General features: G+C 34.2%; 1 protein-coding gene across 2 annotated transcripts in view; it reads left to right on the top strand.

Annotated features, from left to right (window-relative positions):
- The window catches only part of PTEN (phosphatase and tensin homolog), an 88,496-nt gene that overhangs the window by 40,701 nt on the left and 19,813 nt on the right, over window positions 1-27,982 (top strand). The window contains exons 3-5 of one of the 2 annotated variants that reach the window (XM_007125543.4): window positions 12,358-12,402; window positions 18,760-18,803; window positions 20,643-20,881. In XM_007125543.4, coding sequence (XP_007125605.1) covers window positions 12,358-12,402; window positions 18,760-18,803; window positions 20,643-20,881 — 328 coding nt within the window. The remainder of the gene's footprint in view (window positions 1-12,357; window positions 12,403-18,759; window positions 18,804-20,642; window positions 20,882-27,982) is intronic. The other variant, XM_007125544.4, reaches the window with a different exon arrangement.

Consider the following 27,982-nt stretch of genomic DNA (forward strand, 5'->3'; position numbering starts at 1 on the left):
TCAAGAATTTGTTAGAAAATTGCATATAGTTGAAAATATCTTTTTCAGTGGATATTTTGACAGTTGTGAAGTCCCCAGTTATTACTGTATCTTTCTTCTGTTTCAGTTTTATTCTCTATCCCAAGAATATACCCATTTCTGTTTCCTTTCTAAGAAGCATGTGCATTGTATTCCAGTGGATTTTTTCATAGATACATCTTTTAGACTTATGCTATCCAATATGGTAGCCACTAGCCACATGTAGCTAATTATGATTAAATTTACATTAATTAAAAATAAATTTACTCATTCATTTTCCTCTGCACCAGTCACATTTCAAGTGCTCAGTAGCTACAAGTGGCTATTGTCTACTGTGTTGGACAGCACAGATATAGAACATTTCCATCATTGTGGAAAGTTCTATTGGACTACTATTCTAGACAGTGCCATTTTGCTTTTCATTCTAAAAAGTTCTAATTCCTGAAGATGATGTGCTCCTTCTATTGCTATGTCTGCTATTAATCAAAATAAATTTGAGATTTTTTGAGGTGGGTTGCATTTTACAAATTGATGCTTATAATCATATTACTCTTAAAAACCAATTTTTTAAGGTATAATTTATATGCAACATGTACCTTTTTTAAGTGTACACTTCATTGAGTTTTGACATATATACGCCCATGTAAACATCACCACAATCAAGATTTAGAACATTTCTATTACCATAAAAAGTTTCTTAATGCCCCTTTGCAATCAGTCCCCAGCCCTGGTTCCAGGCAATCTCTAAATTTGTCTTCTCTCACTGTAGATAAGTTTTGCCTGTTCTAGAATTTTATATAAATGTAGTCATATAGTATATACTGTTTTGTGTCTGGCTTCTTTCTTTTAGCATAATAGTTTTGAAATTCATCCCTGTTGTTGCTTTTATTAGTAATTTGGTTCTTTTTATTGCTGAGTGGTATTCCATTTTATGGATATGATATAATTTATTTATCCATTTCCCTGTGATGGACATTCGGGTTGTTTTCAGTTTGGGTCTATTATGAACAAAGCTGCTATGAGTATTCATGGACAAGACTTTTGTGGACATATATTTTCATTTCTGTTGGCTACCTATGAGTAGAATTGATGGGTCATATAATATAGATCAATGGAACAAAATAGAGATTCCAGAAAAACTCACATATACATTAATTGATAAAGGCTTATTAACAAATGAAGCTGGAACAACTGTAAGTCAGTATGAAAAGTAAAATGAGCATACCGGCATACCTCGTTTTGTTATGCTTCACTTTATTGCACTTCACAAATACTGCATTTTTTTTTTTTTTTTTTTTTTTTTTTTTTTACAAATTGAAGGTTTATGGCAGTCCTGAGTTGTCAAGTGATGTTTAGCATTTTTTAGCAATAAGGTATTTTTAAGTTAAGGTAGTTACATTGTTTTTTTAGACATAATGCTGTTATTGCACACTTAATAGACTATAGTATAGTGCAAACGTAACTTTTATATATGCACTGGGATACCAGAAATTGCATTTGATTTGCTTTGTTGATGTATCTGCTTTATTGTAGTCATCTAGAACCAAACTCAAAATATCTCTGAGGTATGCCTGTACACATAAACTAACTTAAAATGGATTATAGATGGAAACATAAAAGAAAATGTAATATTATAAAACTTCTAGATAAAAACACCAAAGAAGAAAATCTTTGTGACTTTTTGTTTAGTCAAAGATTTCTTAGTACATATAAAATTAACCGTATAAGAAAAAATTGACAAAGTGAACTTCATCAACATTAAATACTTCTATGTTTTGAAAGACACCATTAGTGAATAAAAAAGCAGCCACAGTCTGGGAGGAATATTTGCAGTGCATATATCTGACAAAGGACTTGAATTCAACACTGTATAAAGATGCTGTTACAAATTCATAAGAGGACAACCCCATAAAGGGCAAAAGATCTGAACAGAAACTTTTTAAAAGAAGATTTATAAATGATCAATAAGCATATGAAAAATTCAAACTCAATCATCAGGAAAATGAAAATTAAAACGCAGTGAGATCCTATTTCATATTTACTGGGATGGCTAAAACTTAAAGGGCTAATGGGTTGGCAAGGATGTAGATCAACTGGAACTCTCATCCATGTAAAAGCACAAAATGTTACAGCTTCTTCAGAGAAATGTTTGGCGGTTTCTTATTCATAATATTTTTAATAGCCTTCTGAATTTTTTTCAGTGGGTTATAGGTTACTTACTACACTGTTTACTTCTTTTCCTTCTAATTTTATACCTCTTTAGATAGATTTTCTTTAGTTCTGGGGATTACTGTCTTTCACCTGAATATAATATAAAGCTCTTATTTTTGCTCTTCTATTTAACATGAGATAATGTAGGAGAAAGTACTACTGTGCAGGCAAGAGTGAAAAGTACATTTTCAACAAGATACTTACTTTCCTTGTGTCGGATATATGACTGATTTTAATTCTGACAACCTGAAGATGACTAGAAGAAAATAGTCAAGGACTAGAATATTTGCAGTTTGCCTGTGTTAATGGGATTAAGGCAGATATAATTTATGTGTTAAAAAGAAAAACAACAATCCAATTTCATGTTTTAGTAGTAGCAGTAGCAATTGTAGGTATATTAGGGTTCTAAGGGCAAATGTTGATTCAACGTGGATACAGCAGATGAATTCAAAATGGTTACCAAATAGTGACTCACCTACAGAAAAATGTAGCAAATAAGTAATTATTTTTCTTTTTAGCCTATTTCTGGATTAGTAAGAGCTATCTAGTGTTCTTAGGCTATTTTCTGAATGGGGATACCTTGAAAGGGGGTTTGCTGATGGGTTTTTCTCAAACTGCTAGGAGCAATTGTTATTATGATTGTTCCTACTTGGAGTTTTGTTACCAATGTATCCACAGTAGTGCTTGTCACATTGCAGGTGTTCAATAAATATTTGTTGGATGAATTTTTATCAGTTCCCAGCTCTAATAATATAGACTTTAATATCAGTAAGTACTGGCACCAAGCAGAAATATACCAGTTCACCTTTAAAAAACAGAATGACTCTCAGGCCTTACAGTAAGACTTCAATTTAATGCAGTGGAATATATTTAGTTTGTCAACGTAAAGCCTTTCAGTGAAAAGAAGTTTTGGTTAGCTATTGAAACGTGGAAAAAGCACTGCCAAGAGAAAGGAAGCCTTAGTCAATGAACTTTAGATATTTTTGGCAAAACCATTCCTTTTGTGGAGATGGAAACATCAGAATATCTTAGTCTATTAAAAATTGCTTCATTTAACTAACTTCTCTTGTTTGATTCCACATTTATTCAGCAACATTCTGATTTCAATTCTCAGGTCTGCTTATGGTGAGTTATGGTCATAAAGATATGAATAATTTAGTTCTTATGGCAGTTGGATTTTTCAATAAATTAGTATATTGCCATTATGATCATTATGATATTTATGCATCAGTCATATGATATGGGTTTTAATTTGTCCCTGGGGGAAAAAAAAAAACACCACTCAGTATGCTGACAGGATCAAGTCTAACCCTGAAAGGTAGAGGGTCAGACTCTGGACCACCAGTAACTTCACCAAAGTAATAACTGAGTTTCTTATGCCTTCTAAGAGTCAGTATAAAGCTTATCTTGCAACCTAGATTCTTCTTCTCTATTGCAATGAGTTCAGTAGCATGGTGTTAATGTATAGAGCATCTAGATTGAGTTTTGCATTTGATTTATGTAATCTTGTCTTGCTTCTTCAGTGTTGAACATTGCATAGTATATTAATTTGTAGAGTGTGACAACTTGTGTAGCAAGTATATGTAAGCATTTATATGTACTATATTTCATGAAGAAATACTATGAAGGTCAGTTTTGAACTTGCTTTGTAATCACTGACTTTTTTTTGGCTGAGTTGGGTCTTTGTTGCTGCATGTAGGCTTTCTCTAGTTGCAGCGAGTGGGGGCTGCTCTTCGTTGCGGTGTGCAGGCTTCTCATTGCGGTAGCTTCTCTTGTTGCGGAACATGGGCTCTAGGTGCGCGGGCTTCAGTAGCTGTGGCTCACGGGCTCTAGAGCGTAGGCTCAGTAGTTGTGGTGCACGGGCTTAGTTTCTCCGCGGCATGTGGGTTCTTCCCGGACCAGGGATCAAACGCGTGTCCCCTGCACTGGCAGGCGGATTCTTAACAATGAGCCACCAAGGAAATCCCCGATCACCAACTTGCTTAATTGGAGTGTTTAGTCCATTTATATTTAATATAACGATTAATATGTTTTATTTAAGACTAACATCTTTCTATTTGTGTTTAGTTGTTCATTCATTCCTATTTCACTCTCATTCCCTCCATTCCTCTTTTTCTGTCCTCTTTGGGGTTAATAGAATATTTTCAGGTATTCAATTTAAATTCTTCTATTGACTTTTTATTTGTATGTATAAAAATTTGTATATTTAGAGTTTGTTCTAGGTATTATAGAACACATTCTTAGCTTATTACAGTTCCCATTAAAATATAAGAGCCCTACAACAGTAAAATTCTGCTTGCCTCAATTTTTTTGGTATGATTTTATATCTATGTATGTAATAAACCCCAGAATACAGTGTTATTTTATTTGCTTTAAACAGTCAGTTGTCTTTCAGTGGAATCAAGAGAAGAAAAAGATGTCCTTTTATATTTATTCCTATATTTACTACTTCTGATGCTTTTTGTTTCTTTCTATAGACTCACTTTTCATCTGGAATTAGTTCCCTTCAGCCTGTGGGCAAGTCTGCTGGTGACAGATCCTCTCAGCTTCTGTTGATTGTTTTTGAAGGGCATTTTGCTGGATATAGACTTCTGGGATGGCTTTTTTTTTTTTTTTGCTTTTCAGCACTTCATTAGATCTGATGAGAAGTCAGCCATTATTCAGACTGGTATTCTCCTATATATAATGTGTCTTTTTCTTTGGCTCCTTTTGTTTTTTTCCCTTTGTCTTTGGTTTTCAGTGGTTTTGATCATGATATGCATAGTGTGGTTCTTTTTATATTTGTCTTACTTGAAGTTTATTGAGCTTCTAGTATCTCTAAGTTAATGTTTTACACCATGGGTGGGAAATTTCCGGCCATGATATCTTTTAAAATTTTTTTCAATTTCTTTCTTCTGTTCTTCAGGTTAGATAATTACTACTAATCTGTGGTCAAATTCATATCTTTATTTTCCAGCTAATATTTATGCATAACAAACCACCACTAAACATAAATAGCATAGAACATTTATTTATTTTATACTCACAGATTAAGTGAGTCAGGAATTCAGACAAGGCATGGTGGAGATGGCTTGTTTCTGCTCCACTGTGTCTGGGGCCTTAGTTGGGAAGACTCAGTGACTGGAGATGAGTTGGCAGGTTGGGGGCTGAATCATCTGAAGGTGTTTTTACTCACATGTCTGGTAAATGCTGTCTTTATCTGGGTCTTTAGTTGGGCTGTTGGCCAGAACCCCTATACTTGGCCTTTCCATGTAGGCTAGTTTGGGCTTCCTCATAGCATGGCAGCTTGTTAAGAATGAAGTACATGGGTAGAAGGGCATGGCATTTTTATGACCTAGCCTTAGAAATAGCTTTATGTCACTTCTGCCCATACTGTGTTGGTTGAGGCAGTCACAAAGGTGTGCCCAGGTTCAAGGGGGAGGGACCATAGACTCCATCACTTGATGGGAACAGTGTTGAGGTTATGTTGTATGAAGAGCATGTGGGATGGGAGATGTAGTCATTCTTAGAAAATACAATCTGCCACATCTTCCTTCTGCAGTCCCCAGTCTTCTGTTAAGACCATGCAAGTAGATTTTTTTCTTTTCAGATACTGTACTTTTGAGACCCAGAATTTCTGTCTTTTATAGTCTCTCTGTCTTTGCTGAGATTTGTCTTTTCATTTGCTATAATCATTTTCCTTTACATTCCCATATATATTTATAATAGCTGCTTCAAAGTCCGTGTCTGCTAATTCTAACATCTGCTTTGTCTTGGTGTTGCTTTCCACTCACTGCTTTTTTTTTTTTCTTGGTCATAGGTCATGTTTTCCTGCTTTGCATGTCTAATAAGTTTTAATTGTATGATGAATGTTGTGGGTGATATGTTGTAGGGAGTCTGAATGTTAATTTAAGGGTGCTGAGTTTCATTTTGGCAGGCATTTAAATTAATGGTTAATCTTCTTGTATTATTAGGCTTGGTTTTCTTTATTAAGGCAGGCCTATTTTAGTTTTGTCTTTTGTTCAGGGCATGGTCCTTACTCCTAACGTGTGGCCTTTCTGGGTTCTCAGCTGAATACGTGAGTTCCTCACTGAGGTCTCTCCACTCTGGCTGGACCAGAGCTCCTTCTCCTAGAGCTGTGCTATCTCTGGTGTCATCCCCATTATGCTTCCAGATTCTGCACATATGCAGCCCAACGCATGGCCAAGGCCCTGAGGTGAATTTCCATACACACTTCGAAGTCCCTCTGTCTGTTAGTCCTCCTTTTTCTGCTACCCTCTTCCACAAACTCTAGCTGCTTTACCACCCAGAACTCCAATCTCCGCCTGTATACCTCAGTGAAACCTTTGTTCCATTTGTTCTACTTCCTTCTGCTGTGTCAGAAAAGAGTCTCCAACCTGAAAACAAGGCAGCCATGGGGTAACCTCATGTTTCTTTTTCCCTAAGGATCATAAGCCTATGCTACCTTTTGTTTAGTGCCTCATACATTTTGCCCAGTTTTACAGTTATTTACAAGAGGAAAACTCCTGTACCAGATACTCTTTAATGGTCAAAAGTATATACATGCTCCTGTAAGAAAAATTTTAAGAGATGGCCTCTTTATATTGAATGCCAGTATAAAAAAAGATTTTTAGAACAAAGTTATTTAAGGCCTATTCATAATAGAACTTTAATCTGGTTACAATAACTTTGCTACTGTATAATAATTTATAATATTCAAATTTTGCTTTTTACTGAATTTTACCCATAAATTTGTATTGATGTTCTCTAGAAATGGCAAATAAAGTGAAAATTTTTATTTTATTCTCTCTCCCTCACTAATGGCAGATATTCTTTCCCAGTCTCCAACCTGTTTTAATAGCCTTATTAACATTGCCCCTCAACAGGCCACTACTAGTTTGACACCTATTTACCATCTCTAATGTATTTCCATTTTACTAGGTCAATCAGTATTATTTTGTGGGATATTTAATTTAATGAAAGGTTACCCTAATAGATACTTTTCTTTTCTAGAAGTGAAGTGATTTTATTTTTCAATGTGTGTTATAAGGCATCAAATGAGGCTGTTTATTTAGGAAGCCTTTAGTACTTCCTGAATGGAATGTAGAAAAATAAAAGATTGGGAAGCAGAAGTTTCTTAGCAGTTGTACCCATAATAAATAATACTTGAAAGTTAAAAGAGGATAAAAGTTGGCTTTGAATATACATTTTAGACACTTAGCTAAAGTAACATAAGAAGTGTCCTGATGAAATTGAAGAACAGGCTTTCCATGGCTGGCGCCTCTAGGAGGGATTTAAAGAGATAACACATTACCAGCATTTTAATGAATTGTTTCTGTTTTGTGGACATCGTTTCTCACTGATGTTAGATTTGTGATTTTGGCATACAGTGTGTGCCAATATATATTTTTTTAACATCCTCAGGACAGGCTCAGTATGAATTAAAATATAATTAAGAAAAACCTCATGAGTCTTTATAAATAGGAATTGCATGAATCATTAAAACTAATTATTTCTCAAGGAGGACTGTTATCACGTTTAAAAAAAAGCTTTGATCCTTGTTTTTTCTACTTTAAAAATAGTATATGAAAATATTAATTTTATGTAAACTCTAAAAAATACTGTTTAAAAGAACCTAGACTTTTCATGAAGCCCACTTTTTGGAGTTAAAACATAGTGTGATATAACTTCATCAGTTCTTACTTTTCTGGGAAAATACATTAGGACAGAAAACTTTTTTCTTTTGAAAGTAGTATGTGCCTATGTTTTAACTTCAAAATTGTAGAAGTGTTGAAAGTAAATCATGAAAACCTCCATCTCTCCCTGAAAACCCAGGATAGCCACTGTGATCATTTTGGTATGTGTCCTGTCAATCCTTTAGCCTCCAGTTTAAGTGTACGAAGGGCTGCCACATGTGAATAGTATCCCTTGGAGATGGCAATGGGATGTGTACATACCTATTAATATACTATTGGTTTATGTATTTGGATTCAAAACATAAAATTACCAGACTTGGAATGAACTAAAAATGGACTGTTAATCCTCCAGAATACCTTTTTCCCCCCTCTGCTCACATTTACATTGTAGGCTTTCCGTGAGAAAATTGTATTTTGTAGATCATTTTTTGCTTATTCATTTTCTCTCCGAAGAAACCTATGGTGGAAGATATGGCAGGTAGCAATGAGTTGTTGTTTATTGAATTTTATGATCACTGTCCTTCAAATCATTTGTCTATGTTTTGGCTATTCTAATTACCCTTAATATTTACCTAAATTTCCAACCAAATTAAAATAGAAACTGAGGAAAGTCTAAAAGTATGTATAAAGCTTCTAGAACAAAACATAGAGAATATCTTTATGAATTCTTTATGTGTAGGGAAAGATTTCTCAGAGAAGATGCAAAGTTCTAAACAAAAGAAAAATTTGATATATTGGATTTTATCAAAATTTAAATTTGTTGATTATCAAAGCACAATATTAAGGAAATGAAAAGGCAAGTTGAACACAAGGAGCAAATATCTGACAAAGGACTTATACCCAGAATATATAAAAGACTCCTATCAATCAATAATAAAAAAGACAATCCATTTGGGGGAAGAAATGAGCCAGTGACTTAAACAGACATTTCAAAAAAGAAAGTGTAAAAATGGCTAATAAACAAATGAGGGACTAGAATTTTAAAAAGCTGACAACACCAAATATTGATGAGACTGTGGAGCAAGTGGAACTCTTAAAATGTTGGTAGGCCTGTGGAATGGTATAGCCGCTTTTGAAAACTGTTCAGTAGTTTCTTATAGAGTTAAATATGCACCCACCCTATCTCCTCTGTGACCCAGCAGTTCTACTCCTAGCTGTTATTTACTCAAGGAAATGAAAGCATATGTCCCCCAAAAGACTTGCACGAGAATGTTTATGCACTTTATTCATAATAACCCCAAACTGTAAACATCCCACATATCCATCAAAGGAGAATGGATAAACAAATGGTGTTATGTTCATGCAGTGGAATAATAGAATAAAAAGAATGAACTATCCATACATGTAACAACATGGGCAAATTCGAAAACCATTAAGTGAAGGAAATCAGTTTAAAAAGAATGCATATTACATGATTACATTTACATGAAATTAAAGAACAAGGCCAAACTAATATATGGTAATAGTAGTAGCTACCTGAGAGCTTGGTGGGGCTTGACTGAAAATGGGCATGAGGGAATTTTCTGGGATGGTAGAAGTGTTCTATATTTTGATTGGAGTGGTTGTTACAAAATTTACAGAATTGTACACTTAAGATCTGTCTGTTTCACTGCATGTAAATTTTTACCTCAATTTAAAGAAAAATCCAAAAGTAAAAATTGAGAAAAAGGTACAGGAATATAGACGATAAAGAGGGTAGAACAGACAGGAGTGAAAGGGTCTGTAACAAACCACTTTTTCCTGTAATATATTTATAGCTCAGTAGAAGTCTTTGTAGCAGAATCAGTGCATCCTGAGTTGGTTGAAGTAGTGGGTTAAAGCAAAGAATTATAAAAAGTTACACATACCTTAAATATTTACTTTAAAAAAGTTGTACACATGAAATACTAAAATAGTTCTATAGGGTTTATTAACAACCACTGCCACAACAACAAAAAAGTAGTTATTTTCCCTTGTTTCCCTGTGCCCTGTGGCAAGAGTTCTTAATCTTAGGCCATGTACCTTTTTGACAGTCTGGTGAAGCTTATGAACCCTTTCTTAAAATGATTTTAAATCCATAAAATAAAATTCATAGGATTATAAATGTGCCTATTATATTAGTTTTGATTATAATTGTTATAAAATATTTTAAAACATCTGTATAATAATAGTTATTAACACATTTAAATCAAATCTGTTGGCAGGTCTAATGACTGTTACTTTTTGCAGTGTTGATTGTAAATAATATTTTGATATCTTCAACAACTGTAGTATGACATATCAGTTAGTGATAAAGTTATAAGTACTGCTTGTATTACTGTGTAACATAATTTTTCACATTCAAGTTTATGGACTCTTTTTTTTTTTCCCTCTTAACCCAACCACATATTTTCATTCTCCCATTCTTCCAGTAGTATATTGTAATTTTGGTTATATCAATATTGGGTTTTTATGTCATTATGACTAGATAAATGTCATTCATAGTTAAGCAATATAGTATATTATAACTGGTTTTTCCTACACATTTTGTTTTCCCTGGATTTACAATTCTCCCTCTCTTAATCCCTTCTTCCCTCCTTTTTTCTCTCTCTCTTTCTCTCTCTCTCGTTTAGTTTCTACATTCTTAACTTTAATTCATCCCTAAACTTACCCCTAGTTGTATAAATCTCTGTATATGTTGGGGCACTTTTTTTTTTTTTTTTTTTTTGCGGTACGAGGGCCCCTCACTGTTGTGGCCTCTCCCGTTGCGGAGCATAGGCTGTGGACGCGCAGGTTCAGCAGCCATGGCTCACGGGCCCAGCTGCTCCGCGGCATGTGGGATCTTCCCAGACCGTGGCACGAACCCATGTCCCCTGCATCGGCAGGTGGACTCTCAACCACTGTGCCACCAGGGAAGCCCGGAGCACATTTTTTGTTATATCAATTTCATCTTCTCCAGGAACCTTCCAGTCTGCCCTAATCTAGATTAGTCGTTCTCTAGGCTTGCTGTATGACTGTCTAATCGAGATGTCCCTTCACTGTTTATTCTGGGGATTCTCCTTTTTCTTCTCATGCATTGGATTCTTCAGTTTCTGGAACTTTTCATCTTCTCTCATGGTTTCCCACCCTTGTTTTGGTGGAACACATCTTATAGTAACTTCCGGAGAGAGAATATGTGGAAAGCAAAATTATTTGAGACTTTGCTTATTTTAAAATGCCTTTATTATATATTCACACTTGTTTTATAGTCTATCTTGGTATGGAATTCTAGGCTGGGAATAATTTTAAGTCAGAAGGTTTTGCCCAGTTGTTTTCTAGCTGCTGGTGTTGCCATTTAAAAGGATGATGTTATTCAGATTCCAGATTTCATCTTATGAAACATGTTTCCTCTCAGGCAGCTAGGATCTTATGTTTATGTCTTCAGCATTCAGAAATTTCAGTGAGATGTATGCCTTTATTTGGGTCTGTTTTAATATTGCTGAATACTCATTATACCCTTTCAGTTTGGAAATTCATGGCCTTCAGTTTTCGGTATTTTTCTTGAATTGTATCTTGGATTTCTTCTCCTGTGTTTTCTGTTGTTTTCTCTGGGATGCCTATTCATATGTTGAATCTCCTAGACTTTAGATCTTTTAAAATCTTCTCTTCTGTTTTCCATTTGTTGTTCTATTTATTCTATTTCCTCCGCCTTATACTTTTCTAACCCCTCTATTACCTACCTTACAGGATTAAACAAATTTGTATGCATATAGTATTTAAAATAGTGCCTGGCATATAGTAAGTGTTGGCTGTAATTGTTGTTGTTTAGTTTCTTAACTAATTGTTGAGGGGAGAGGTCTTTGGTCTTTTGACGTATTATTTTGACGTATTAGCTGTATGACCTTGGGCAAGTCCTGTAATTTCTTTGATACCTACTTCCTTCATCTCTCTACCTCTCAGATGTTTGTGAGCATCAAATGAGAATATGTATGTGAAAATACTTAATAAACTTTGTAAAGAGCTAATAGTTATTACCTGCATCTTTCAAATATCAAAAGTTTTTAGTTTGAAAGAAAATGATGGCTGAATTTTCAGGGTTATTTTTAAGATTTCTTGATTGCATGTGACTATTTCTCACAAAACTGTATAAGCTAGGTGAACTTGAGCTAAATGCTAATGCTGCTTTTTAAAGAAGTTATTTCTTAATACTCAATCTCATTATGTTAGGCTGAAGAGAGAAGATTATGAAAATATTCATTTTATGAAGAGCTATGGCTTTACTTCAGATTGTATAAATCTGTGTAATGTAATAATTACTTAAGGAAGACCTGATTACTAGTTTAAACCCATGGATAGAATATTTATTGGAGTTTATTTATTTATTTTTCTTAAATGGTATTTGAGATTAGGAAAAACAGAATCTGTCTTTTGGTTTTTCTCAATAGTAGTAATGTAATTTCAAATGTTAGCTCATTTTTGTTAATGGTGGCTTTTTGTTTGTTTGTTTTGTTTTAAGGTTTTTGGATTCAAAGCATAAAAACCATTACAAGATATACAATCTGTAAGTATGTTTTCTTGTTTGTATGCTTGCAAATATCTTCTAAAATAACTATTGAGTGAAAGTTATTTCCTTGTTAGAATGAGGTAGAGTTAAAGATATATTTTAATAGAATTGTATTCCTAAAACAATTAGTTCAAGAAGTCTGATTGAGAGCATTGTTAGGTCATTTAGAAAGTGTAGTGATGAGGTAAAACAATGTTGGCACAGATTCATGTTACTTGATCTGCTTTAAATGACTTGGCATCTAGCCCATCTTTGGGCCCATAACCATGTGGTAACTTGAAGTGTAATTCACACAGAGCTTCTGCTAAAGCATTAATGCCATCTTCCATGGAGGGATGCTTCTAGAGTAGACATAATTTTATTCTGTGTCTCTAGGTCAATTGATTGAAAAAGCTATTAGCATATTCTCTAACTGTATATAAAATAAATAAGTTAACTAAAATTGTTGAATTGGGTGGTTTCGCTTGTCTGGGGCAGGGATGTAAGGATTGCCTCTTGATTCAGCTAGCGGACCTTATCTTTAACCTTTCATTTTTTCTTTTGACTTTGTGAGTAGAGGTGTAAAATAGAAAAAAAAAAAAAGAAGGAAAAAAAAATGTGAAGAAAATATCTTACCATTTTTGCTCTTGACCATTTTTTCCTTCCCCAAATATTGACCATTTTCTAATTAAAAAAACAAATTTTGTATAAAATATGTTATGTTTCTACCTGGCTTTTATTTCTCCTATGTGATATGTATAAATTATGCAATGCAAAAAATTTTAATCTAAAGTTATGTATGCTAATTTGCTGTTATAATTTCTGTAGAGTTTATTTATCAAATGGAAGAACAAGGTTTTTTTCTACGTTCAGTGGGCTTTCAGATATTCATCAAAAAAATGAAAGATTCTCTGTGCCTTATTGGCTTGTGAGATGTTGCTTTTTTATCTTTAATTTAGTGATCTTTGTACTCTGATAAGACTTCAGAAGACCCGAGAGTGAAGTAGACACTAGTATTGTATCTCTTAGTGAGTTGTCACTAATTTCCTCAGATGAACAAAGAAGCAGACATTTATTGAGGGCTTGCTACGTGTTAGACATTCTACAACATTTTGTTAGTGCAGAGGTGAATAAGATGTAGTTCCATTCCTCAGGTGATTATAGTCTAATGTAAAGGTAGACAAAGTATTATAGAACAGGTAACTCTTGTATAGAAGAGAGCTGTGTAGACAACAGTCAAAATAGAGATTGCACCCCGTAGGGAAGGTTTCATAAAGAACGGCATGTTTGAGCTGGGGTGAAAAGAATCATAGAGGTTGACCTGAGGCTTAGGAGGAGGGGAAATGGCAGTGCAGGCAGAGAGAATGGCATGTAACAAGCTTGTTGGCATAATATTGTCTAGAATATGGCAGATAATCCATTATGGTCAGATTATGGTGTGTGTGTGTGTGTGTGTGTGTGTGTACGGTGTAGTGGTAATAAGTAAGATGAAAGAAAGTAAAAGGTGCTTTAGAAACTTAAGTTTAGGTGGGTCCCGACTTACAAATGATCTATGCGTATATCTTTCTCTTTTCTGGATTAACCTCTCCTACAAAAACTCTTGTTACAGGTGCCAGAGTGTTTCTGTGGAGGAAAATAAAAACCACAAAGTTTTGTAGTTTTTGAACAACTGGATTCAGAAGTTAAGTTTCAAAAAAAAAAACAAACAAAAAACCAAACAGGACATGAACTGTCAAAAGCTGGAGTCCACTAAATGAGTCACCTCAGGCTTAGACTCTTAGTACTAGGCATGTAGAGAGTCCCAGAAGGAAGGTAGAAAGATACTAAAGACAGATTCTGCCTTATTTCAAAACTTTATTTGAGTTTAACATTATATCCAAAGAAAGGAAAGGAAATTCTTTTCATTCCTGTATGCAATGGCTTCCTGCTTCTAGAATTTAGGACTCAGGTTTGTACTGTCGGTATTGTGGGTCACTTGTGTTATTATGGTTAAAGTTGGCATTGGTATCTAGCCTGGAGAGTTGATTGCCTGTTTGTTTTTGTACATCCAAACATCAGACCCCCAAGTTAATGAACTGTCTCATTATTAGTTGAGAGTAGCTTTTGGTGCACATATTTTAACTCCCTTATTCCCCCATCCACTTAATGGAATCATAGACTGGAAAGTACCTGAAAGAGATCATTTAGTCCAACCTTCTCATTTTACTGATGGGGAATCTGAGGCCTAGAGAAGTTAAGTGAGTTGAACAAGGTCACACAGGTACATATGGTAGCAGACCATCCACTGTTGATGCCAGCATTCCCTTTCTGTTTTTGTTTGTTTGTTTTAATCTCCCCAAATTTTACTTTCTTCAGAAGTTTCTAGAACTACCAAGTTGTAGCATGTTTTGATTTCTGATGTCACTTTTCAGTCTTCTTTACTTTTCCACTCCTGTTTATATTTCTGGCCCTGGGTAAGTGAGTCCGATAAGTAGCAGATGTTTCTATTTTGTTTCTTTTATTTTTAGGATATTAATTACATGCGATGTATGTCTTTGCAAACATATGTAAATGGAAAGATCTTAAAATATTTGCACTTGACATACCTGTATTTAATAGTATATTAAACTTTTTATGGCAACTATGACATATGTGGGTGAAGAAGAGTTCTTAATGTGGACTTTCTAATAATTGACTGTAACTGTTTATATCTCTATTATCAGGCATTCAGTAAGTTATTTTAACAAAGGACAAAATTAGCCTCATATCATTAACCAAAGTCAGGTATACTTGTTGAATTACTTAGTACATTAATCAGTTTGTTTTATGCAAGTGTGTGTACTTCATTTTTGTATGTTCCTCTGTAATCTGTCTTCTGGTGGGGGTAAGGGGAGGAGGGGGGAGATGGGGTATAAAGACATAATATAGTTCTTGCCTTTGAGGAAGTTAAATGTTCACTGGATACGAATTTTTAAAAGGTTGACTATATTTCATGGTATATTCTATTTGACATACAGCTCTGCATCATTTTGTGGTTAACCTTCAGCTGTTGTTAATTTTTATCTATTAAGTTTTCTTTTGTAAGATAGGGATAGCTCCATTGAAGAGAGTAAAGAAGAGACCTACATGCCTAGCTGATTCTATGACGAGTCTCATTTCTCTGGAAGCATTTCCTATTAATCTTATCCCTTTCTTCACTTTCTGTCTACTGCTTCATAAAAGCTCTCTTTCAGTGCATCTTTATTTCTCTTGTCTTATATAAGCCAGTATGAGGTGATTATTTTAAAAAAGATATCTTTTAAGTTGAGTTCTAGTTATAAGGAAGTATAAATGGTTAGATCTACCTAACACTTGTCTTAGTCAGATCCCATATACCATTCATTTATCTTTAATTGTGGTTTGTTGAAAGACTTGTCTTATCACTAATATACCATAAATTTACAAGGAACTCTGTGTGTGTGTGTGTGTGTGTGTGTGTGTGTGTGTGTATGTGTATGTAGTTATCAGAGAAAGTTTGTGTTTTGTTTTTTTAAATTTTTTAAAATTTATTTGTTTATTTTTGGCTGCGTTGGGTCTTCGTAGCTGCGCGTGGGCTTTCTCTAGTTGCGGCAAGCGGGGGCTACTCTTCGTTTTGGTGCGCGGGCCTCTCATTGCCGTGGCCTCTCCTGCTGCAGAGCACAGGCTCCAGGCATGAGGGCTTCAGCAGTTGCGGCGCGCGGGCTCAGTAGTTGTGGCTCGTGGCTCCAGAGCACACGTTCAGTAGTTGTGGCGCCTGGGCTTAGTTGCTCTGCAGCATGTGGGATCTTCCTGGACCAGGGATTGAACCTGTGTCCCCTGCATTAGCAGATGGATTCTTAACCACTGCACCACCAGGGAAGCCCTATGAGAGAAGGTTTTAATTAAGAGAGTCTTATTTCTTTCTTACCCGACCAACCACTCCCCAGATCAATTTCACCACTACCAGGCCCAGTATATGTTTTCACATACTCCCTATCCATACCTGTAGATATTTTCACAGTTTTTTCATGTTTTCATTATCACTGTTTGTTGGTTCTTTTATGCCAAATAATGCTCTTGTTGGAATGCTGACTTGGACTAAAATTTGTCATTGTGTTGTTTTTTAAACTTTTTTATTATGCGTGGAGTATGGAACAATACTGAAAAAAGTTTGACTTTTGTAATCAGAGGTGCTGGCCTCTTCCATTTACATATTGTGGTTTGGGGCCAGTTTTGTAATGCTCTTCTAAATTTTAGCTTTCTCATATATAAAATGGAGACAGTATTAACTATTTTATGATTGTGAGGATGAATTTAAAAACATGGAAACTTTGTAAGGTATGCACATCTAATAGACATTTAGTAGCTCATTATTTTCACTTTCCCTCCATTTTTTTCCTCTTAATAATATTTGAGAATCAGTGTATGAAGGCAGTCATCAGCAGTGTTTATCAAGCCAAACATTTTGAGCTGCTAAAAAAGTACAGGAATTTTAGATAACTGAAGCTGTATGAAAAACTCAAAATGTTTATTTTTTGTTGTGCTCTAATGAGACCAGTTTCTTAGAATTGTTTCCTGGTATATACCTCTCCCCTCACCTCGTAAGCCCTATTTTACATGATTCCTTATAAAATATTCCATTAAGGATTCTTCTTTATTGACCATACTCCTCTTTAACCTGTACCAAAGAAAGTGTAAAATGTTACTATTTTCTTGGTCAGTTCTCTTCTTCCTGCCTGTCATTTTTTTTTTTAAATAAAAGCGAGTATGAAATTATTTAGCAAGGATGCATGTATGTGCATATGTCATTGTTAAATAAATTTTCTTTCTAGCAAAACTCAGTATACTAAATTATAGTATGCTAAAATGGAAAAGCTTTGTTTTCAGCAATATTATGAGAAGCTGATTTGTTTCAGGTCTGACCAGTTAGAAATTAGTGGATTGCAGTTTGCTTATAATTAGTTCAACCTTCATGCGGATTTTTTTTTTTTTTTTTTTTGCCTCACCACCTGGCTTGTAGGACCTTAGTTCCCTGACCAAGGATTGAACCCAGGTCCTCAGCAGTGAGAGCACCAGGGAATTCCCAACCTTCATGTGGATTTGAGTTTAAAAATTGTTTAAAATAGATGAACTCTACAGATATTTCAGGATTTCTAAATGTAAAGCACAGGTCCATAACCACTTATGTGAAATTCTTTGGGCTAGTTGTGTTTCGGCATTCAGAATTTTTCAGTTTTTAGAAAGGTAACATGGAAGCATATATTTTGTATTGCATAACACCCCAGTGGGATTTGGAACAGTACCTAGAATAAAATGTTTCACTCTTTGCTGTAAGTGTATTCCTATTAATTAAGGACTACACATTCTCATAAACTCAGATCAAGTTCTGTTGCAATTGAGTTTGCCATACAGTTAAGAGAAAGTTTCAGATGCTTCAAAATTTGGGGATTTTGGAATGGTGGATTAAGAGGCTATGATCTTTATTTGTTTTAAAATGCTAAGTTTTTATTTTAAATAATTTTTAAAATATCTGGTTTGGTTAGTAGTTGGAGGTACTAGAATGCTGCTGACCACAAGCTAATGTATGGAATCCCTTTCTGAGCCTATTAATGTTTCTAAACATGGCCTATTAATCATGAGTCAGCCAGTGCATGATAACAAACATGTGACTACTATTAAAAAGACAAATCTTAGCATGCTGTAAGTAATGCTAAGTCAACATTACTTTTTTCTATTCTGTATTGATTTTATTTACTAGTCTTTCATTACTCTCAGACTTTAATTAAAACTTATAACCTGAGAGATTATTGAAAAAGATGACCTTTGGCTTCTCTAAAGAGAGAAAGATCTGGTTAAAAAATTTAGTAAATGTTGTGTCTGAGTAGATTAGCATCATTCAGTTTTTCTTTACTTTTCCTTTGCCCTTATAATTTTACTGTTTTTAACATACATCTTTTGTAGTAATAGTTTGAGAAAACTGTATATGCTCAATTATCAGGCAAAGATAAAATTGAAGCTAGTTAGTTGTTTACACATATCTTGTGAAATCAAAAATAAAGACCATTAGCATATATAATTTTCACAAAGGGAATGTGAAGGTGTAGACGCAGCTGAATTTGCAATGTTGTATATTAGTGGCATTATAAGTTTTGTAAGCAAACGTATAAGCTCTGATTGCGTATACTTAACGTTTTCAGCCTTGATTTCCTTAATTGTAAATTGTGGATAATAACAGTACCTACTTCACAGGAGTCTTAGGATTAAAAGCAATAGTTAATGTAAGACATTTAACATAATGCTTGGTACATTATAAAGGTTCAGAAAATGTTTGTTACTAATATACTTTTTTTTCTCAAGTGCAAAAGATAATTTTATATCACATTTAAACTTTTCTTTTAGATGTGCTGAAAGACATTATGATACCGCCAAATTTAACTGCAGAGGTAGGCATAAATACACTGTATTATGTTTGATAACTTGAAGCCAACAGTCTAAATCTTACTGTTATACCAATAATGAATAATCTCAATTATTAAGTGATATATTTATCTTAAAGATGGTCTTAGAAAATTTGAAAAATAAATTTAATTTTGCTATTGTGTTTTTGGAAACAAGTATCATATAAACCTACCAGTAGTACTAGGAAGACTAAATTGTAGAATAGACCGAGAATTAGGAGAAATTCCTAGACTAATAGTAGAATAAAGAGAGGGTTATACCTGCAGTTTGAGGCATTTGGTGTAACAGTAAGAGATTACAGGGAGAAAGAACAACTACTTAACTCCTATCAAGGAACATGACCTGCGTGGTGGAAAAGGGTATAATGAAATATGGATAAGAGGAGCCTGATAGATGAGAGCAGGAGTTGATTTAAATGTGTTCTTCTCCAGGTGTAGTAAATTCTATCTCAGAGCCCACAGAAACTTTCATTTGTATTTGTGGAACCCTTTGAACCATGAGAGACCTGGAGAGTTGAGAAGCTTGGCAAGATGCTGCCGTGATAGTCAAAAAGAGAAAGTGGGTGCCTTGACAGATTGATACGTTTGCCATTGATCCCTCCAAAATATTTAGAATGGACTTTCAAACAGTTGGTTTGAGAATTCAGAAGTGCTAATGGCTGTGAGAGCCAGGATAGATTTACTAAGAATGTTTCATTTTTAGTGGATTTAGGCTACTGCTTACTGGTCAAAAGAGTGTTTTACTCGAGGTTTATCTAGCTTTAAATAGGCGTTTAACAGGTTTTTCTGGATGTTTTTGTATGCCACTGGGGAAATGAAGATGGAATGATGGTACAGCTGGGCAGATGACTAAGTAAAAGCTGTCCTGATGATTCCCTGTAATGGTAGTCACTGTCTACTTGAAGAGCTGTTCTGTCACACCAAAGGCTTAATTGAGTGTATCTTGTACCTCATTATGAATGACTTGGTTGAAGATATAAAAGACATACTTTTCACATATTTAGATAACACAGAAGATAAGTACATTGAATGTTAGTCGGCATTTTTAAGAATCTTAATAGAGTGGAACCAATAAGATAAAATTTACTAGTGATATATTTAAAGTCCTATTTCTAGAAAAAATTTTTTAAAAACCTCAACTCTAACTATAGGGAACAGAGAAATTTTGAGTTCTTATAACTCATGTGAAAAGACCTGAAACTTCGCTTGATATTTACTACAATTGTGTACATTTTATAACTTGGGGTTTTTTTTTCTCAATTTCTTTTGTAAATGTTTTTAAAGTCATGTGTATACAACACTAACATTTGCAAGACCATCTTTAAAATAACATGTTTGACGTTTTTATTATATGAAGTGTAAAATGCAGTCGTTTCCATTGTTGATTTGTTAGTGATCTGTACTTTCTTTGGAATATATGTTTTGTGATTATGCAATATTATAAGTGTTACAATTCCTTTTGTTAGAAAATGTGTCGAGAGCCCTGATAAGAGGCTTCTGTGACATTTAATTTTGAGTTTACCTCCACCTCTGATATGTTGTGACCTCTGATACTTCTTTGCTACTCTATTGCAAAGTTTCCTCTTTCATAAAGTGAGGAAAATAATACCTGGTTTCCCTGTCTAATGGATAAATTTGAGTTGAGAGACTATTTTCTATTCAAAAATTAGAAAATTATGAGACAATAAATTATTTTTCTCTGGAGTTCAGTTTTTCTTTAAGAACTCTGTTAAGTTTATATGCAACATTTCTAAAGTTAACCTACTTTTAATAAGCAATTCAGGAGAGATTTTTTTCTTATTTGAGGTTATCTTTTTACCACAGTTGCACAGTATCCTTTCGAAGACCATAATCCACCACAGCTAGAACTTATCAAACCCTTTTGTGAAGATCTTGACCAATGGCTAAGTGAAGATGACAATCATGTAGCAGCAATTCACTGTAAAGCTGGAAAGGGACGAACTGGTGTAATGATTTGCGCATATTTGTTACATCGGGGCAAATTTTTAAAGGCACAAGAGGCCCTAGATTTCTATGGGGAAGTAAGGACCAGAGACAAAAAGGTAAGTTATATTTGATGTTTTTTTTCTTTCTTCTTCCTAGATCTGAGAATTTATTGGAAAATAAATTTTTAAAAAGATAGTTGTTAACCCTTATTTTCTTTCCTCTAAACATTTAAATCAGTATACTACCTTAACTTTCATATGAGCAAATGACAGATTCATTCAATTTTTCTGTTCATTCTAGCATTTTCATGTCATGCTAGCAAATCTTACCCATTAACTGGATTGCATATTTGGTATCATGAAATCTTTACAAAGCATTTAAAAAAGCAGCACATTGATCAAAAGTAAGCTTGATATTCCTGAAGCTTGCTTGAAAATAAAATGTCTTTGGATAATAACTTGGATGCCATTACCTAGTAAAGTGTGATCTTTACTTTTAAAATACATAGAGATTATTCTTTGATTTGAATATTCATAAATGTAGTTATAATTAAGATTAGTCAAAGATTCTTCTCTTATTCAGAAGACTAAAGACTATGCTGAAAATCATTGACAAATTTAATTTGTGTAGTACATTTGAAAGCAAAAAATGAACTCTTGGGAGAATTTTTTACAGTGGTTTTCAAGGGATTTATTTCTTTGGATAGTAAGTGTGGCAAAACATGTTTACATTTCTTACAAATGGACTTTGTACATTTCTGTCTCCAAGAAAGAAAAAAAACCAAACTACTTCAGATAAATGGAAAAACTCATTTAGAGAGCTCTATTGAGGAAGACATCCTAATTTTATATGAAAAATTTATTCTAGTTTTAATAATTTTCACAATGAGGAAGGTTCTCTTACAGTTTAAGCTGATTTCTTTTTAACTTAACTTCAAAACAGAAACATAAGTGATCATAGCCATCATTTTCAGCTGGATAATGGCATTGATTCCTGGTTCCTTTACTCCTTCCTCATTTCTTGTTTTACTTGTCATTGTTACATTTTTGAATTATATCTAAGGATGCCAAAGCACTGTTTATTGGTGATAGTTTACAAAATTGAATCTTATTGTTAATGCATGATTTTGGTCAATGTTGATTATAATAACTTGCCATACATTTCTGTATACTGTGTGCACCCTGAGATGATAGTACTAGAGTGAATTCCAGAGCAGAGGACTGAGATGTTTTCTTTGGTTCATCCTTTCTTCATTTAGAGGGAAACAATTGCTTTTACTGATTAAAAATATAGAAGGTAAAGTTTTCTGTACTTAAGTGAATAAATATAGGGCAGCACAGGGAAAAGAGGCTGAATGAGAAGAAAACCTAGAGAGATGGGTCAAATTAAAATACAGTCACAGGAGCAGTGGTAGAAATTTAAAACAGGGTTGATGAGCAGCAGACATTTTGGTAATCAAAAAGAAATCAGGTGAAAAGAATTTAAAATAAAAACAGAAAAGTTGTGTAATGTGGAGCCAGAACTAGCTTTAAGTTAGGGGCTCTTAAACTGTTTATGTTATATACCTTTTAAAAATATGATGAGAACTGTAACTATTCTCCCACAAAAAATGTGCATCATGTACATGAACATAAAATTTTGCTTATAGTATTTAATTGCACTGAAAACTATTTTTTTTAACAAAGAATGTAAAAAATACTTTATAGGAATAATGTCTCGTTTTCTTTTTTTATGCCAGGCAGTGGCCACTACTTGAGACTGCTGAATAAATCCAAGTGGTACAAATTAACCAAAATTAAGCTTTAGTTCTGCTCAGTAGTAAATTTTCATGAAAGGGCTACTGTTATTTAGCTTTTAAATAACACATTGAAACTATGCCATTGTCTTTGACTTGGCAACTTTTATGTCATTTTTGATATCTAATTAGTTTTGACTTTGTTTCCCTATCTCATGAAAGAATGAAAGAGCAAATGGACTCTAGATTCTTTTTTTTTTTTTTTTTTTTGCCAGATGAAAGTAGGCTTGTGTCAAGAAGTAAGAATTCTTATAAGACTCTTCAGATAAATTCATGTTGCATCATTTTCTTTGCCTTCTAGTTATTGAGATCATTTTTTGGCAAGATTCTGGCACAATGCTGTGTTTGAAGGAAAAGATTATGACTCCACATTTTAGTTTTAATATTGAAGAGTTAAACTGTGTTAATGAGTTTGTATTTTATGCAGGTAAAATTCTAGCTATAGAATTTGTTTTCCTAAAGCAAGTGAACTTATATGTAGCAAAGAATTGCATAGTTGCTCCCACTTCTTGACAAAACCTCTTAAGAAGTCCTTGATTGCAAGTCTTGGCTTTCCTGAATTTGGCAACTCTCACAACAGTAGATTTTTTTGTGACAAAGCCTCTTGCACCGTCTGTGATTCAAGACTTGGCTCTCATGAAGTCGTAGAATACTTTTACAACAATAGCTAAGCTTTCTCTCAGGATTCATGGTAGAGTCTTACACACCAGTGCATACTGGTGAACAAAGCATGGAGTCACAGTGACGTGTAGAACTGCTGTCTTTACCAAAGCAGCAAAACCAGATGTTTTGCCAGGCATTAAGGTATACTCTCTACAGAATACTGAGATTTCTTCAGGGGACTTTTTTTGGGCAGAGAAACTTCACCGTTTTGAAAATGTTACTGTCTGCTGAAGTTTCCAAAAAGGACTCCAAAATAGGAATTATTGTTTGTGTCACCATGCATGTATTTGATGAAAACTAGTAGCTGGCTAAACTGAGACTTCATATGCTGAAGAGAAGTGATATCTCCAGTCCTTTCATGACCTGCTTCATAGTTTTAGAAAAAAATGTCTGGTTTTTTGGAATGGATAAAACTGTTTGATAGAGATACTACAACAGTCTTACTTTTCTGTTGCAAACTACAAGTATTTTTGACCACTTCTAAGATATTTGCCTTCACCGTGTTCACTCTTTGACTTTTTTGTTTGTTTGGCATTACAGTATCCTTGTAGGTTACTTTAATCAAGGATTTTGAGTTGGGGGGCAAATAAGGTATTTGTAATGGTCCAGCCTTTCTAACTAAGCTGTGCTCTCACGTGTTCTTACACACACCTCCCACCCCCACCACACTTCCCTCCTTCTTACTCTCTTATACCCACCCACCCCCACACATGTGAATATATACTCTTTCTGACATGGGTGCTTCTTCAGGATAGTTGGCTGAATGCTTCTGATAGTGAGAACTAGCCATATAAGAAGCACTTGGGATATTCCGTCCCATCGTGTTCAGGGAAAAAGTAAAACCCAAGGATACTTAAACTTTATTGTATTTTATTTTCTCTGTTTCCCGTTTAAGTTAGATTCAAGAGATGTCTACATAATGAAAAATGAGGCCATATTTTAATTTGTCAATGGCAAGATATTTTAGTCATCACAATCTGGTAATACAATTGTCAGTTCTGTTTCTCTGTAGAGGAGAGGAGAGGAGATTTGATGAAATGGCAAGCCCCATGGGATATTACTGTGAAACAGGGGCCAGAGTGAAAAGATAGCAAGAGAAGTATTTATGAAAATAAAATGCAAAGCCTGTAGTGTCATGTGGTAGAATATAATAGTAGCTACATCATCAGCAGAACTGTTCCAGGCACAGCATATTCTCTGTCCTCTCATAGGTTAGAATCTCACCCAAGTGAAAGGTGATGGGTTAATAGAAAATGGAGTTCTGTATGTACTACTAAGGATATACTCAGTAAAATTATGTTTAGCTGTTACATGATATTAAAACTCAGAGTTATGTAATTTGGCCAAAATTGATCACTTTAGCATCTTGAAGTCAAAGTGAATCATTAAGATCTGCTGTGCTTATTTTATTAGCTCATGATTAATTAATATACCTAGACTATTTTTTGGATGAATTATTCACAGGCTCTAAAGGAGTATCCTAATGTGCTCCTACCTTTTTCCTGTGTATATTTTAAAAGGCAAAAAGACATTTATGGGCAGATGCTCTTGATAAAGCTGTATTTTACTCAACGGTGTTGTTTCCATTATAGGTTGAAACAACATTAGAAAACTAGACAGAGTAGATAAAAGTCATAAGATTATGAGGTTTTTTGTTTTTTGTTTTTTTTTGCAGGAGTATTTCTTATTTTATAGATGATAAAACTGAGGCCCAGAAAGATGAAGTGCTTTGAACAGGATTATCCAAACAATTAATGACGGTATTCAGAGTAAAATTTGAATCCCCTGACACACTGGTGAACTTCTTTCTACAATATCAAGTCCATAAATCCTGGAATTGTAAAAGAGTTTTGAAGCTCTTCAGAATTAATCTCTGCACAGAGTCAAGCTCTCCTGAAAGGTCACATAATGATGATGAAATTGGCCTCTTTTGACAAGGCTCCTCAGTTTATATTTAAAAATAAGATTCTGGAGCAGTAAAGACCCCTGATTTAGTAGAATAAGGATAGCTTGAGTTTGTTGGTGTTAAAAATATAATGCTGCAGGCTTCCTTTAAATCTTTGGAATTTGTCTTACTAATTTTCAAATAAATCACATGTTTACCTAATGGTAAGAGTGCTAGTGAAATAATAATATATGTAATAATATATTTTTAACCTTTAATGAATATAACTTATCATAAGAAAACATAGCTGAGCATGGTAAAGCTGTTGTTATACAGCTGTGGAATTCTTCCAGAGAAATAAGTTATCTGATAATAAATATAATTGATTATCCAAAGTAGTTTTATTCTTGAAACATCTGTTAAGAGATTTATTCTCTTACCAGTATTTTAGGTTGTGTTTGTAGATTTGCATTTTTGTAACTGTGAACCACTATTATAGGAGATGCATACATTTTATCAGTTTTTCAGTTTGTGTAGGATTAATTTTATTAGAAATGTGTTTAATGTTCTTTTGCTTGTAGCCTTAATTTTAACTAAGGAGAAACACTAAGAAGCTGAAGAAAATTGTGTTCTGGTGACATTTTTATAGGAGCAGAATGTTTCTTCTTCTCCTCCTCCTCCTCCCCCTTCCTCTTTCTCTCCCCCACCCTCTTTCTCTTCCTCCTTCTCTTCTCCCCCCACCCCCCCCACCTTCCCCTCCTCCCTCTCGTTTTGAAGAAAGAGGAGCCAGTTGTCATGTTTTTGGTGAAGATTTATAGACTTTGCAGAGACTCTCCTCAAATTAACCTGGTAGAGTCTTGACATTTTTCTCAGCAGACTTGGTACAAATTAGATGGCAGAGTGGTGGGTGCCAACTGACCATAAGATGTGCAGCTGTGTTAGTAAAATACCTAAATAATACTTCAGGGTTTGAATGTTGCAGAGAAGTCAAAGTACAACTTGATACCTCTTATTTAAAAAAAAAAAAAGTTTTCTGAGAGTGGTGTAACTACTTGAGGGAAGACTTTCTTATTCGATAATTTACAAGAAGGCAATTACGTTATACTTCTCTAGGAATCATTTCTTTGCATATTTGATCTTTTGCTTTATGAGCACGTGGCATATTACTCTAAAACGAACTGTCGATGGTTCCCACCCCAGTAAAGCTCCTAGGGTTGCTTCCTATCTAATCTATGCCTTACACTGTCTGTATTTGTACTTATGTTTCAGAATTAAAGTAGATAACTCACAATATTTATTACAGACCATGAATAAAGAATTAAAACATCCTACCAGTAGTGGTAAGTGTATATTTTGGAAAGATTCCCAAAATTTCTGAATTTAGAGAGAGAAACTTCTATTACATGGCAAACTTACCCAGAATCTCTCTCGTCTTCCTGCTTCTAGAATGGTAGCAGGTAAAGTAAGCATTAATACTTACTTTCTTTGATTAAACTCTCAGGAAAAAATTTTGAGGCTTTGATTTTCTTTTTTGGGGGGGTTTGTTTTCAAAGCAGTTATTAAAGTTCTTATGTATTATGATCTCTCTATGTGAGTTCATTAGCTTATCTTTAATGAAGACTTCTATCTTCTAGAAATAATAAATATTAACTTTATTCTAAGTGATCCCAAGAAGAGGAAATTTTCTAGTGTCTCTGAGGAATGAATTTATGTTCTAATATATAATCAGGTTATTTTTTTCTAGTCTGTTTACTAAATTTCCCCATATGGTAACCTAATGAAATTTTCTCGTTTTCTTTTCATTTAAAACAAAGTAAGGAAGAAGAAACGAAGTAGATGTAACAGGAAAAGAAATGTATTTATGACTTCTTTCTGGTTTTCCTGACAAACTCGTGACAATTTATTGGTGGTTTTTTGTTGCTCTTATTGGGTGGCAGGGGAGGAGCAGTGTTTGAGAGGTACATACTTGAATTAGTACATATGCGCTCTCTGCTATGCCATGCCAGGATAGCTGGACACTTGAGAACGGCTCTGCAAATATTTATTTGTTACGAAACTTTGTCTTATGTGAAGCCTTCAATTGTGAAGCATTTAAAACTTAAAAGAAATTAGGATACTAAGAATGTTGTTGTCTAAAATTGTATCTAAGCAGATAAGGACACACTTATGAATGGGTACATTTTTACTGTAGGGCTTAAAACTGTTTAAGGCTTCATTTTTATTTTTTAATTTATTCCTTGATTAATTATTGAGATATAATTGACATAAAACAGTGTGTAAGTTTAAGATGTGCAACATTTATTTGATACATTTATATCCAGTATGATTGCCATTGTAGCCTTAGCCTCTGTTGTGCCACAGAAGTATCATTTCTTCTAGTGGTGGGAACACATAAGATCTTATCTTTTGGCAAGTTTAATGTTTATAATGTAGTTTTGTTGTCTGTAATCCCTGTACTTTATATTAGATCTCCAGAAGTTATTTATCTACTAGTTGTAAGTATGTACCCTTAAACATCATCTCTCCCATCCCGTCACCCACCCCCAGCGTTTGGTAACCATCAGTTTTTGGTTTTGTTTTGTTTTTTTAGATTCCATATATAAGGGATATTGTACAGTATTTGTCTTTCTCTGTCTGACTTATGTCACTTAGCATGACGTCCTCAAGGTCCATCGGTGTTGTCGAAAATGGCAGAATTTCCTTTTTTCTCAAGGCTGAGTAGTATTCCATTGTATGTATATATACATTTTTATCCATTCATCTGTTGATGGACACTTAGGTTGTTTCTGTATCTTGGCTATTGTGAACTACAATAAACATGGAAGTGCATGTAAACAACAAACAAACAAAGCAAGCTCTAATTATCCTCTTCTT

This window comes from Physeter macrocephalus, chromosome 20 (genome assembly GCF_002837175.3).
Source record: "Physeter macrocephalus isolate SW-GA chromosome 20, ASM283717v5, whole genome shotgun sequence".
In the NCBI taxonomy this organism is placed as follows: domain Eukaryota; kingdom Metazoa; phylum Chordata; class Mammalia; order Artiodactyla; family Physeteridae; genus Physeter; species Physeter macrocephalus.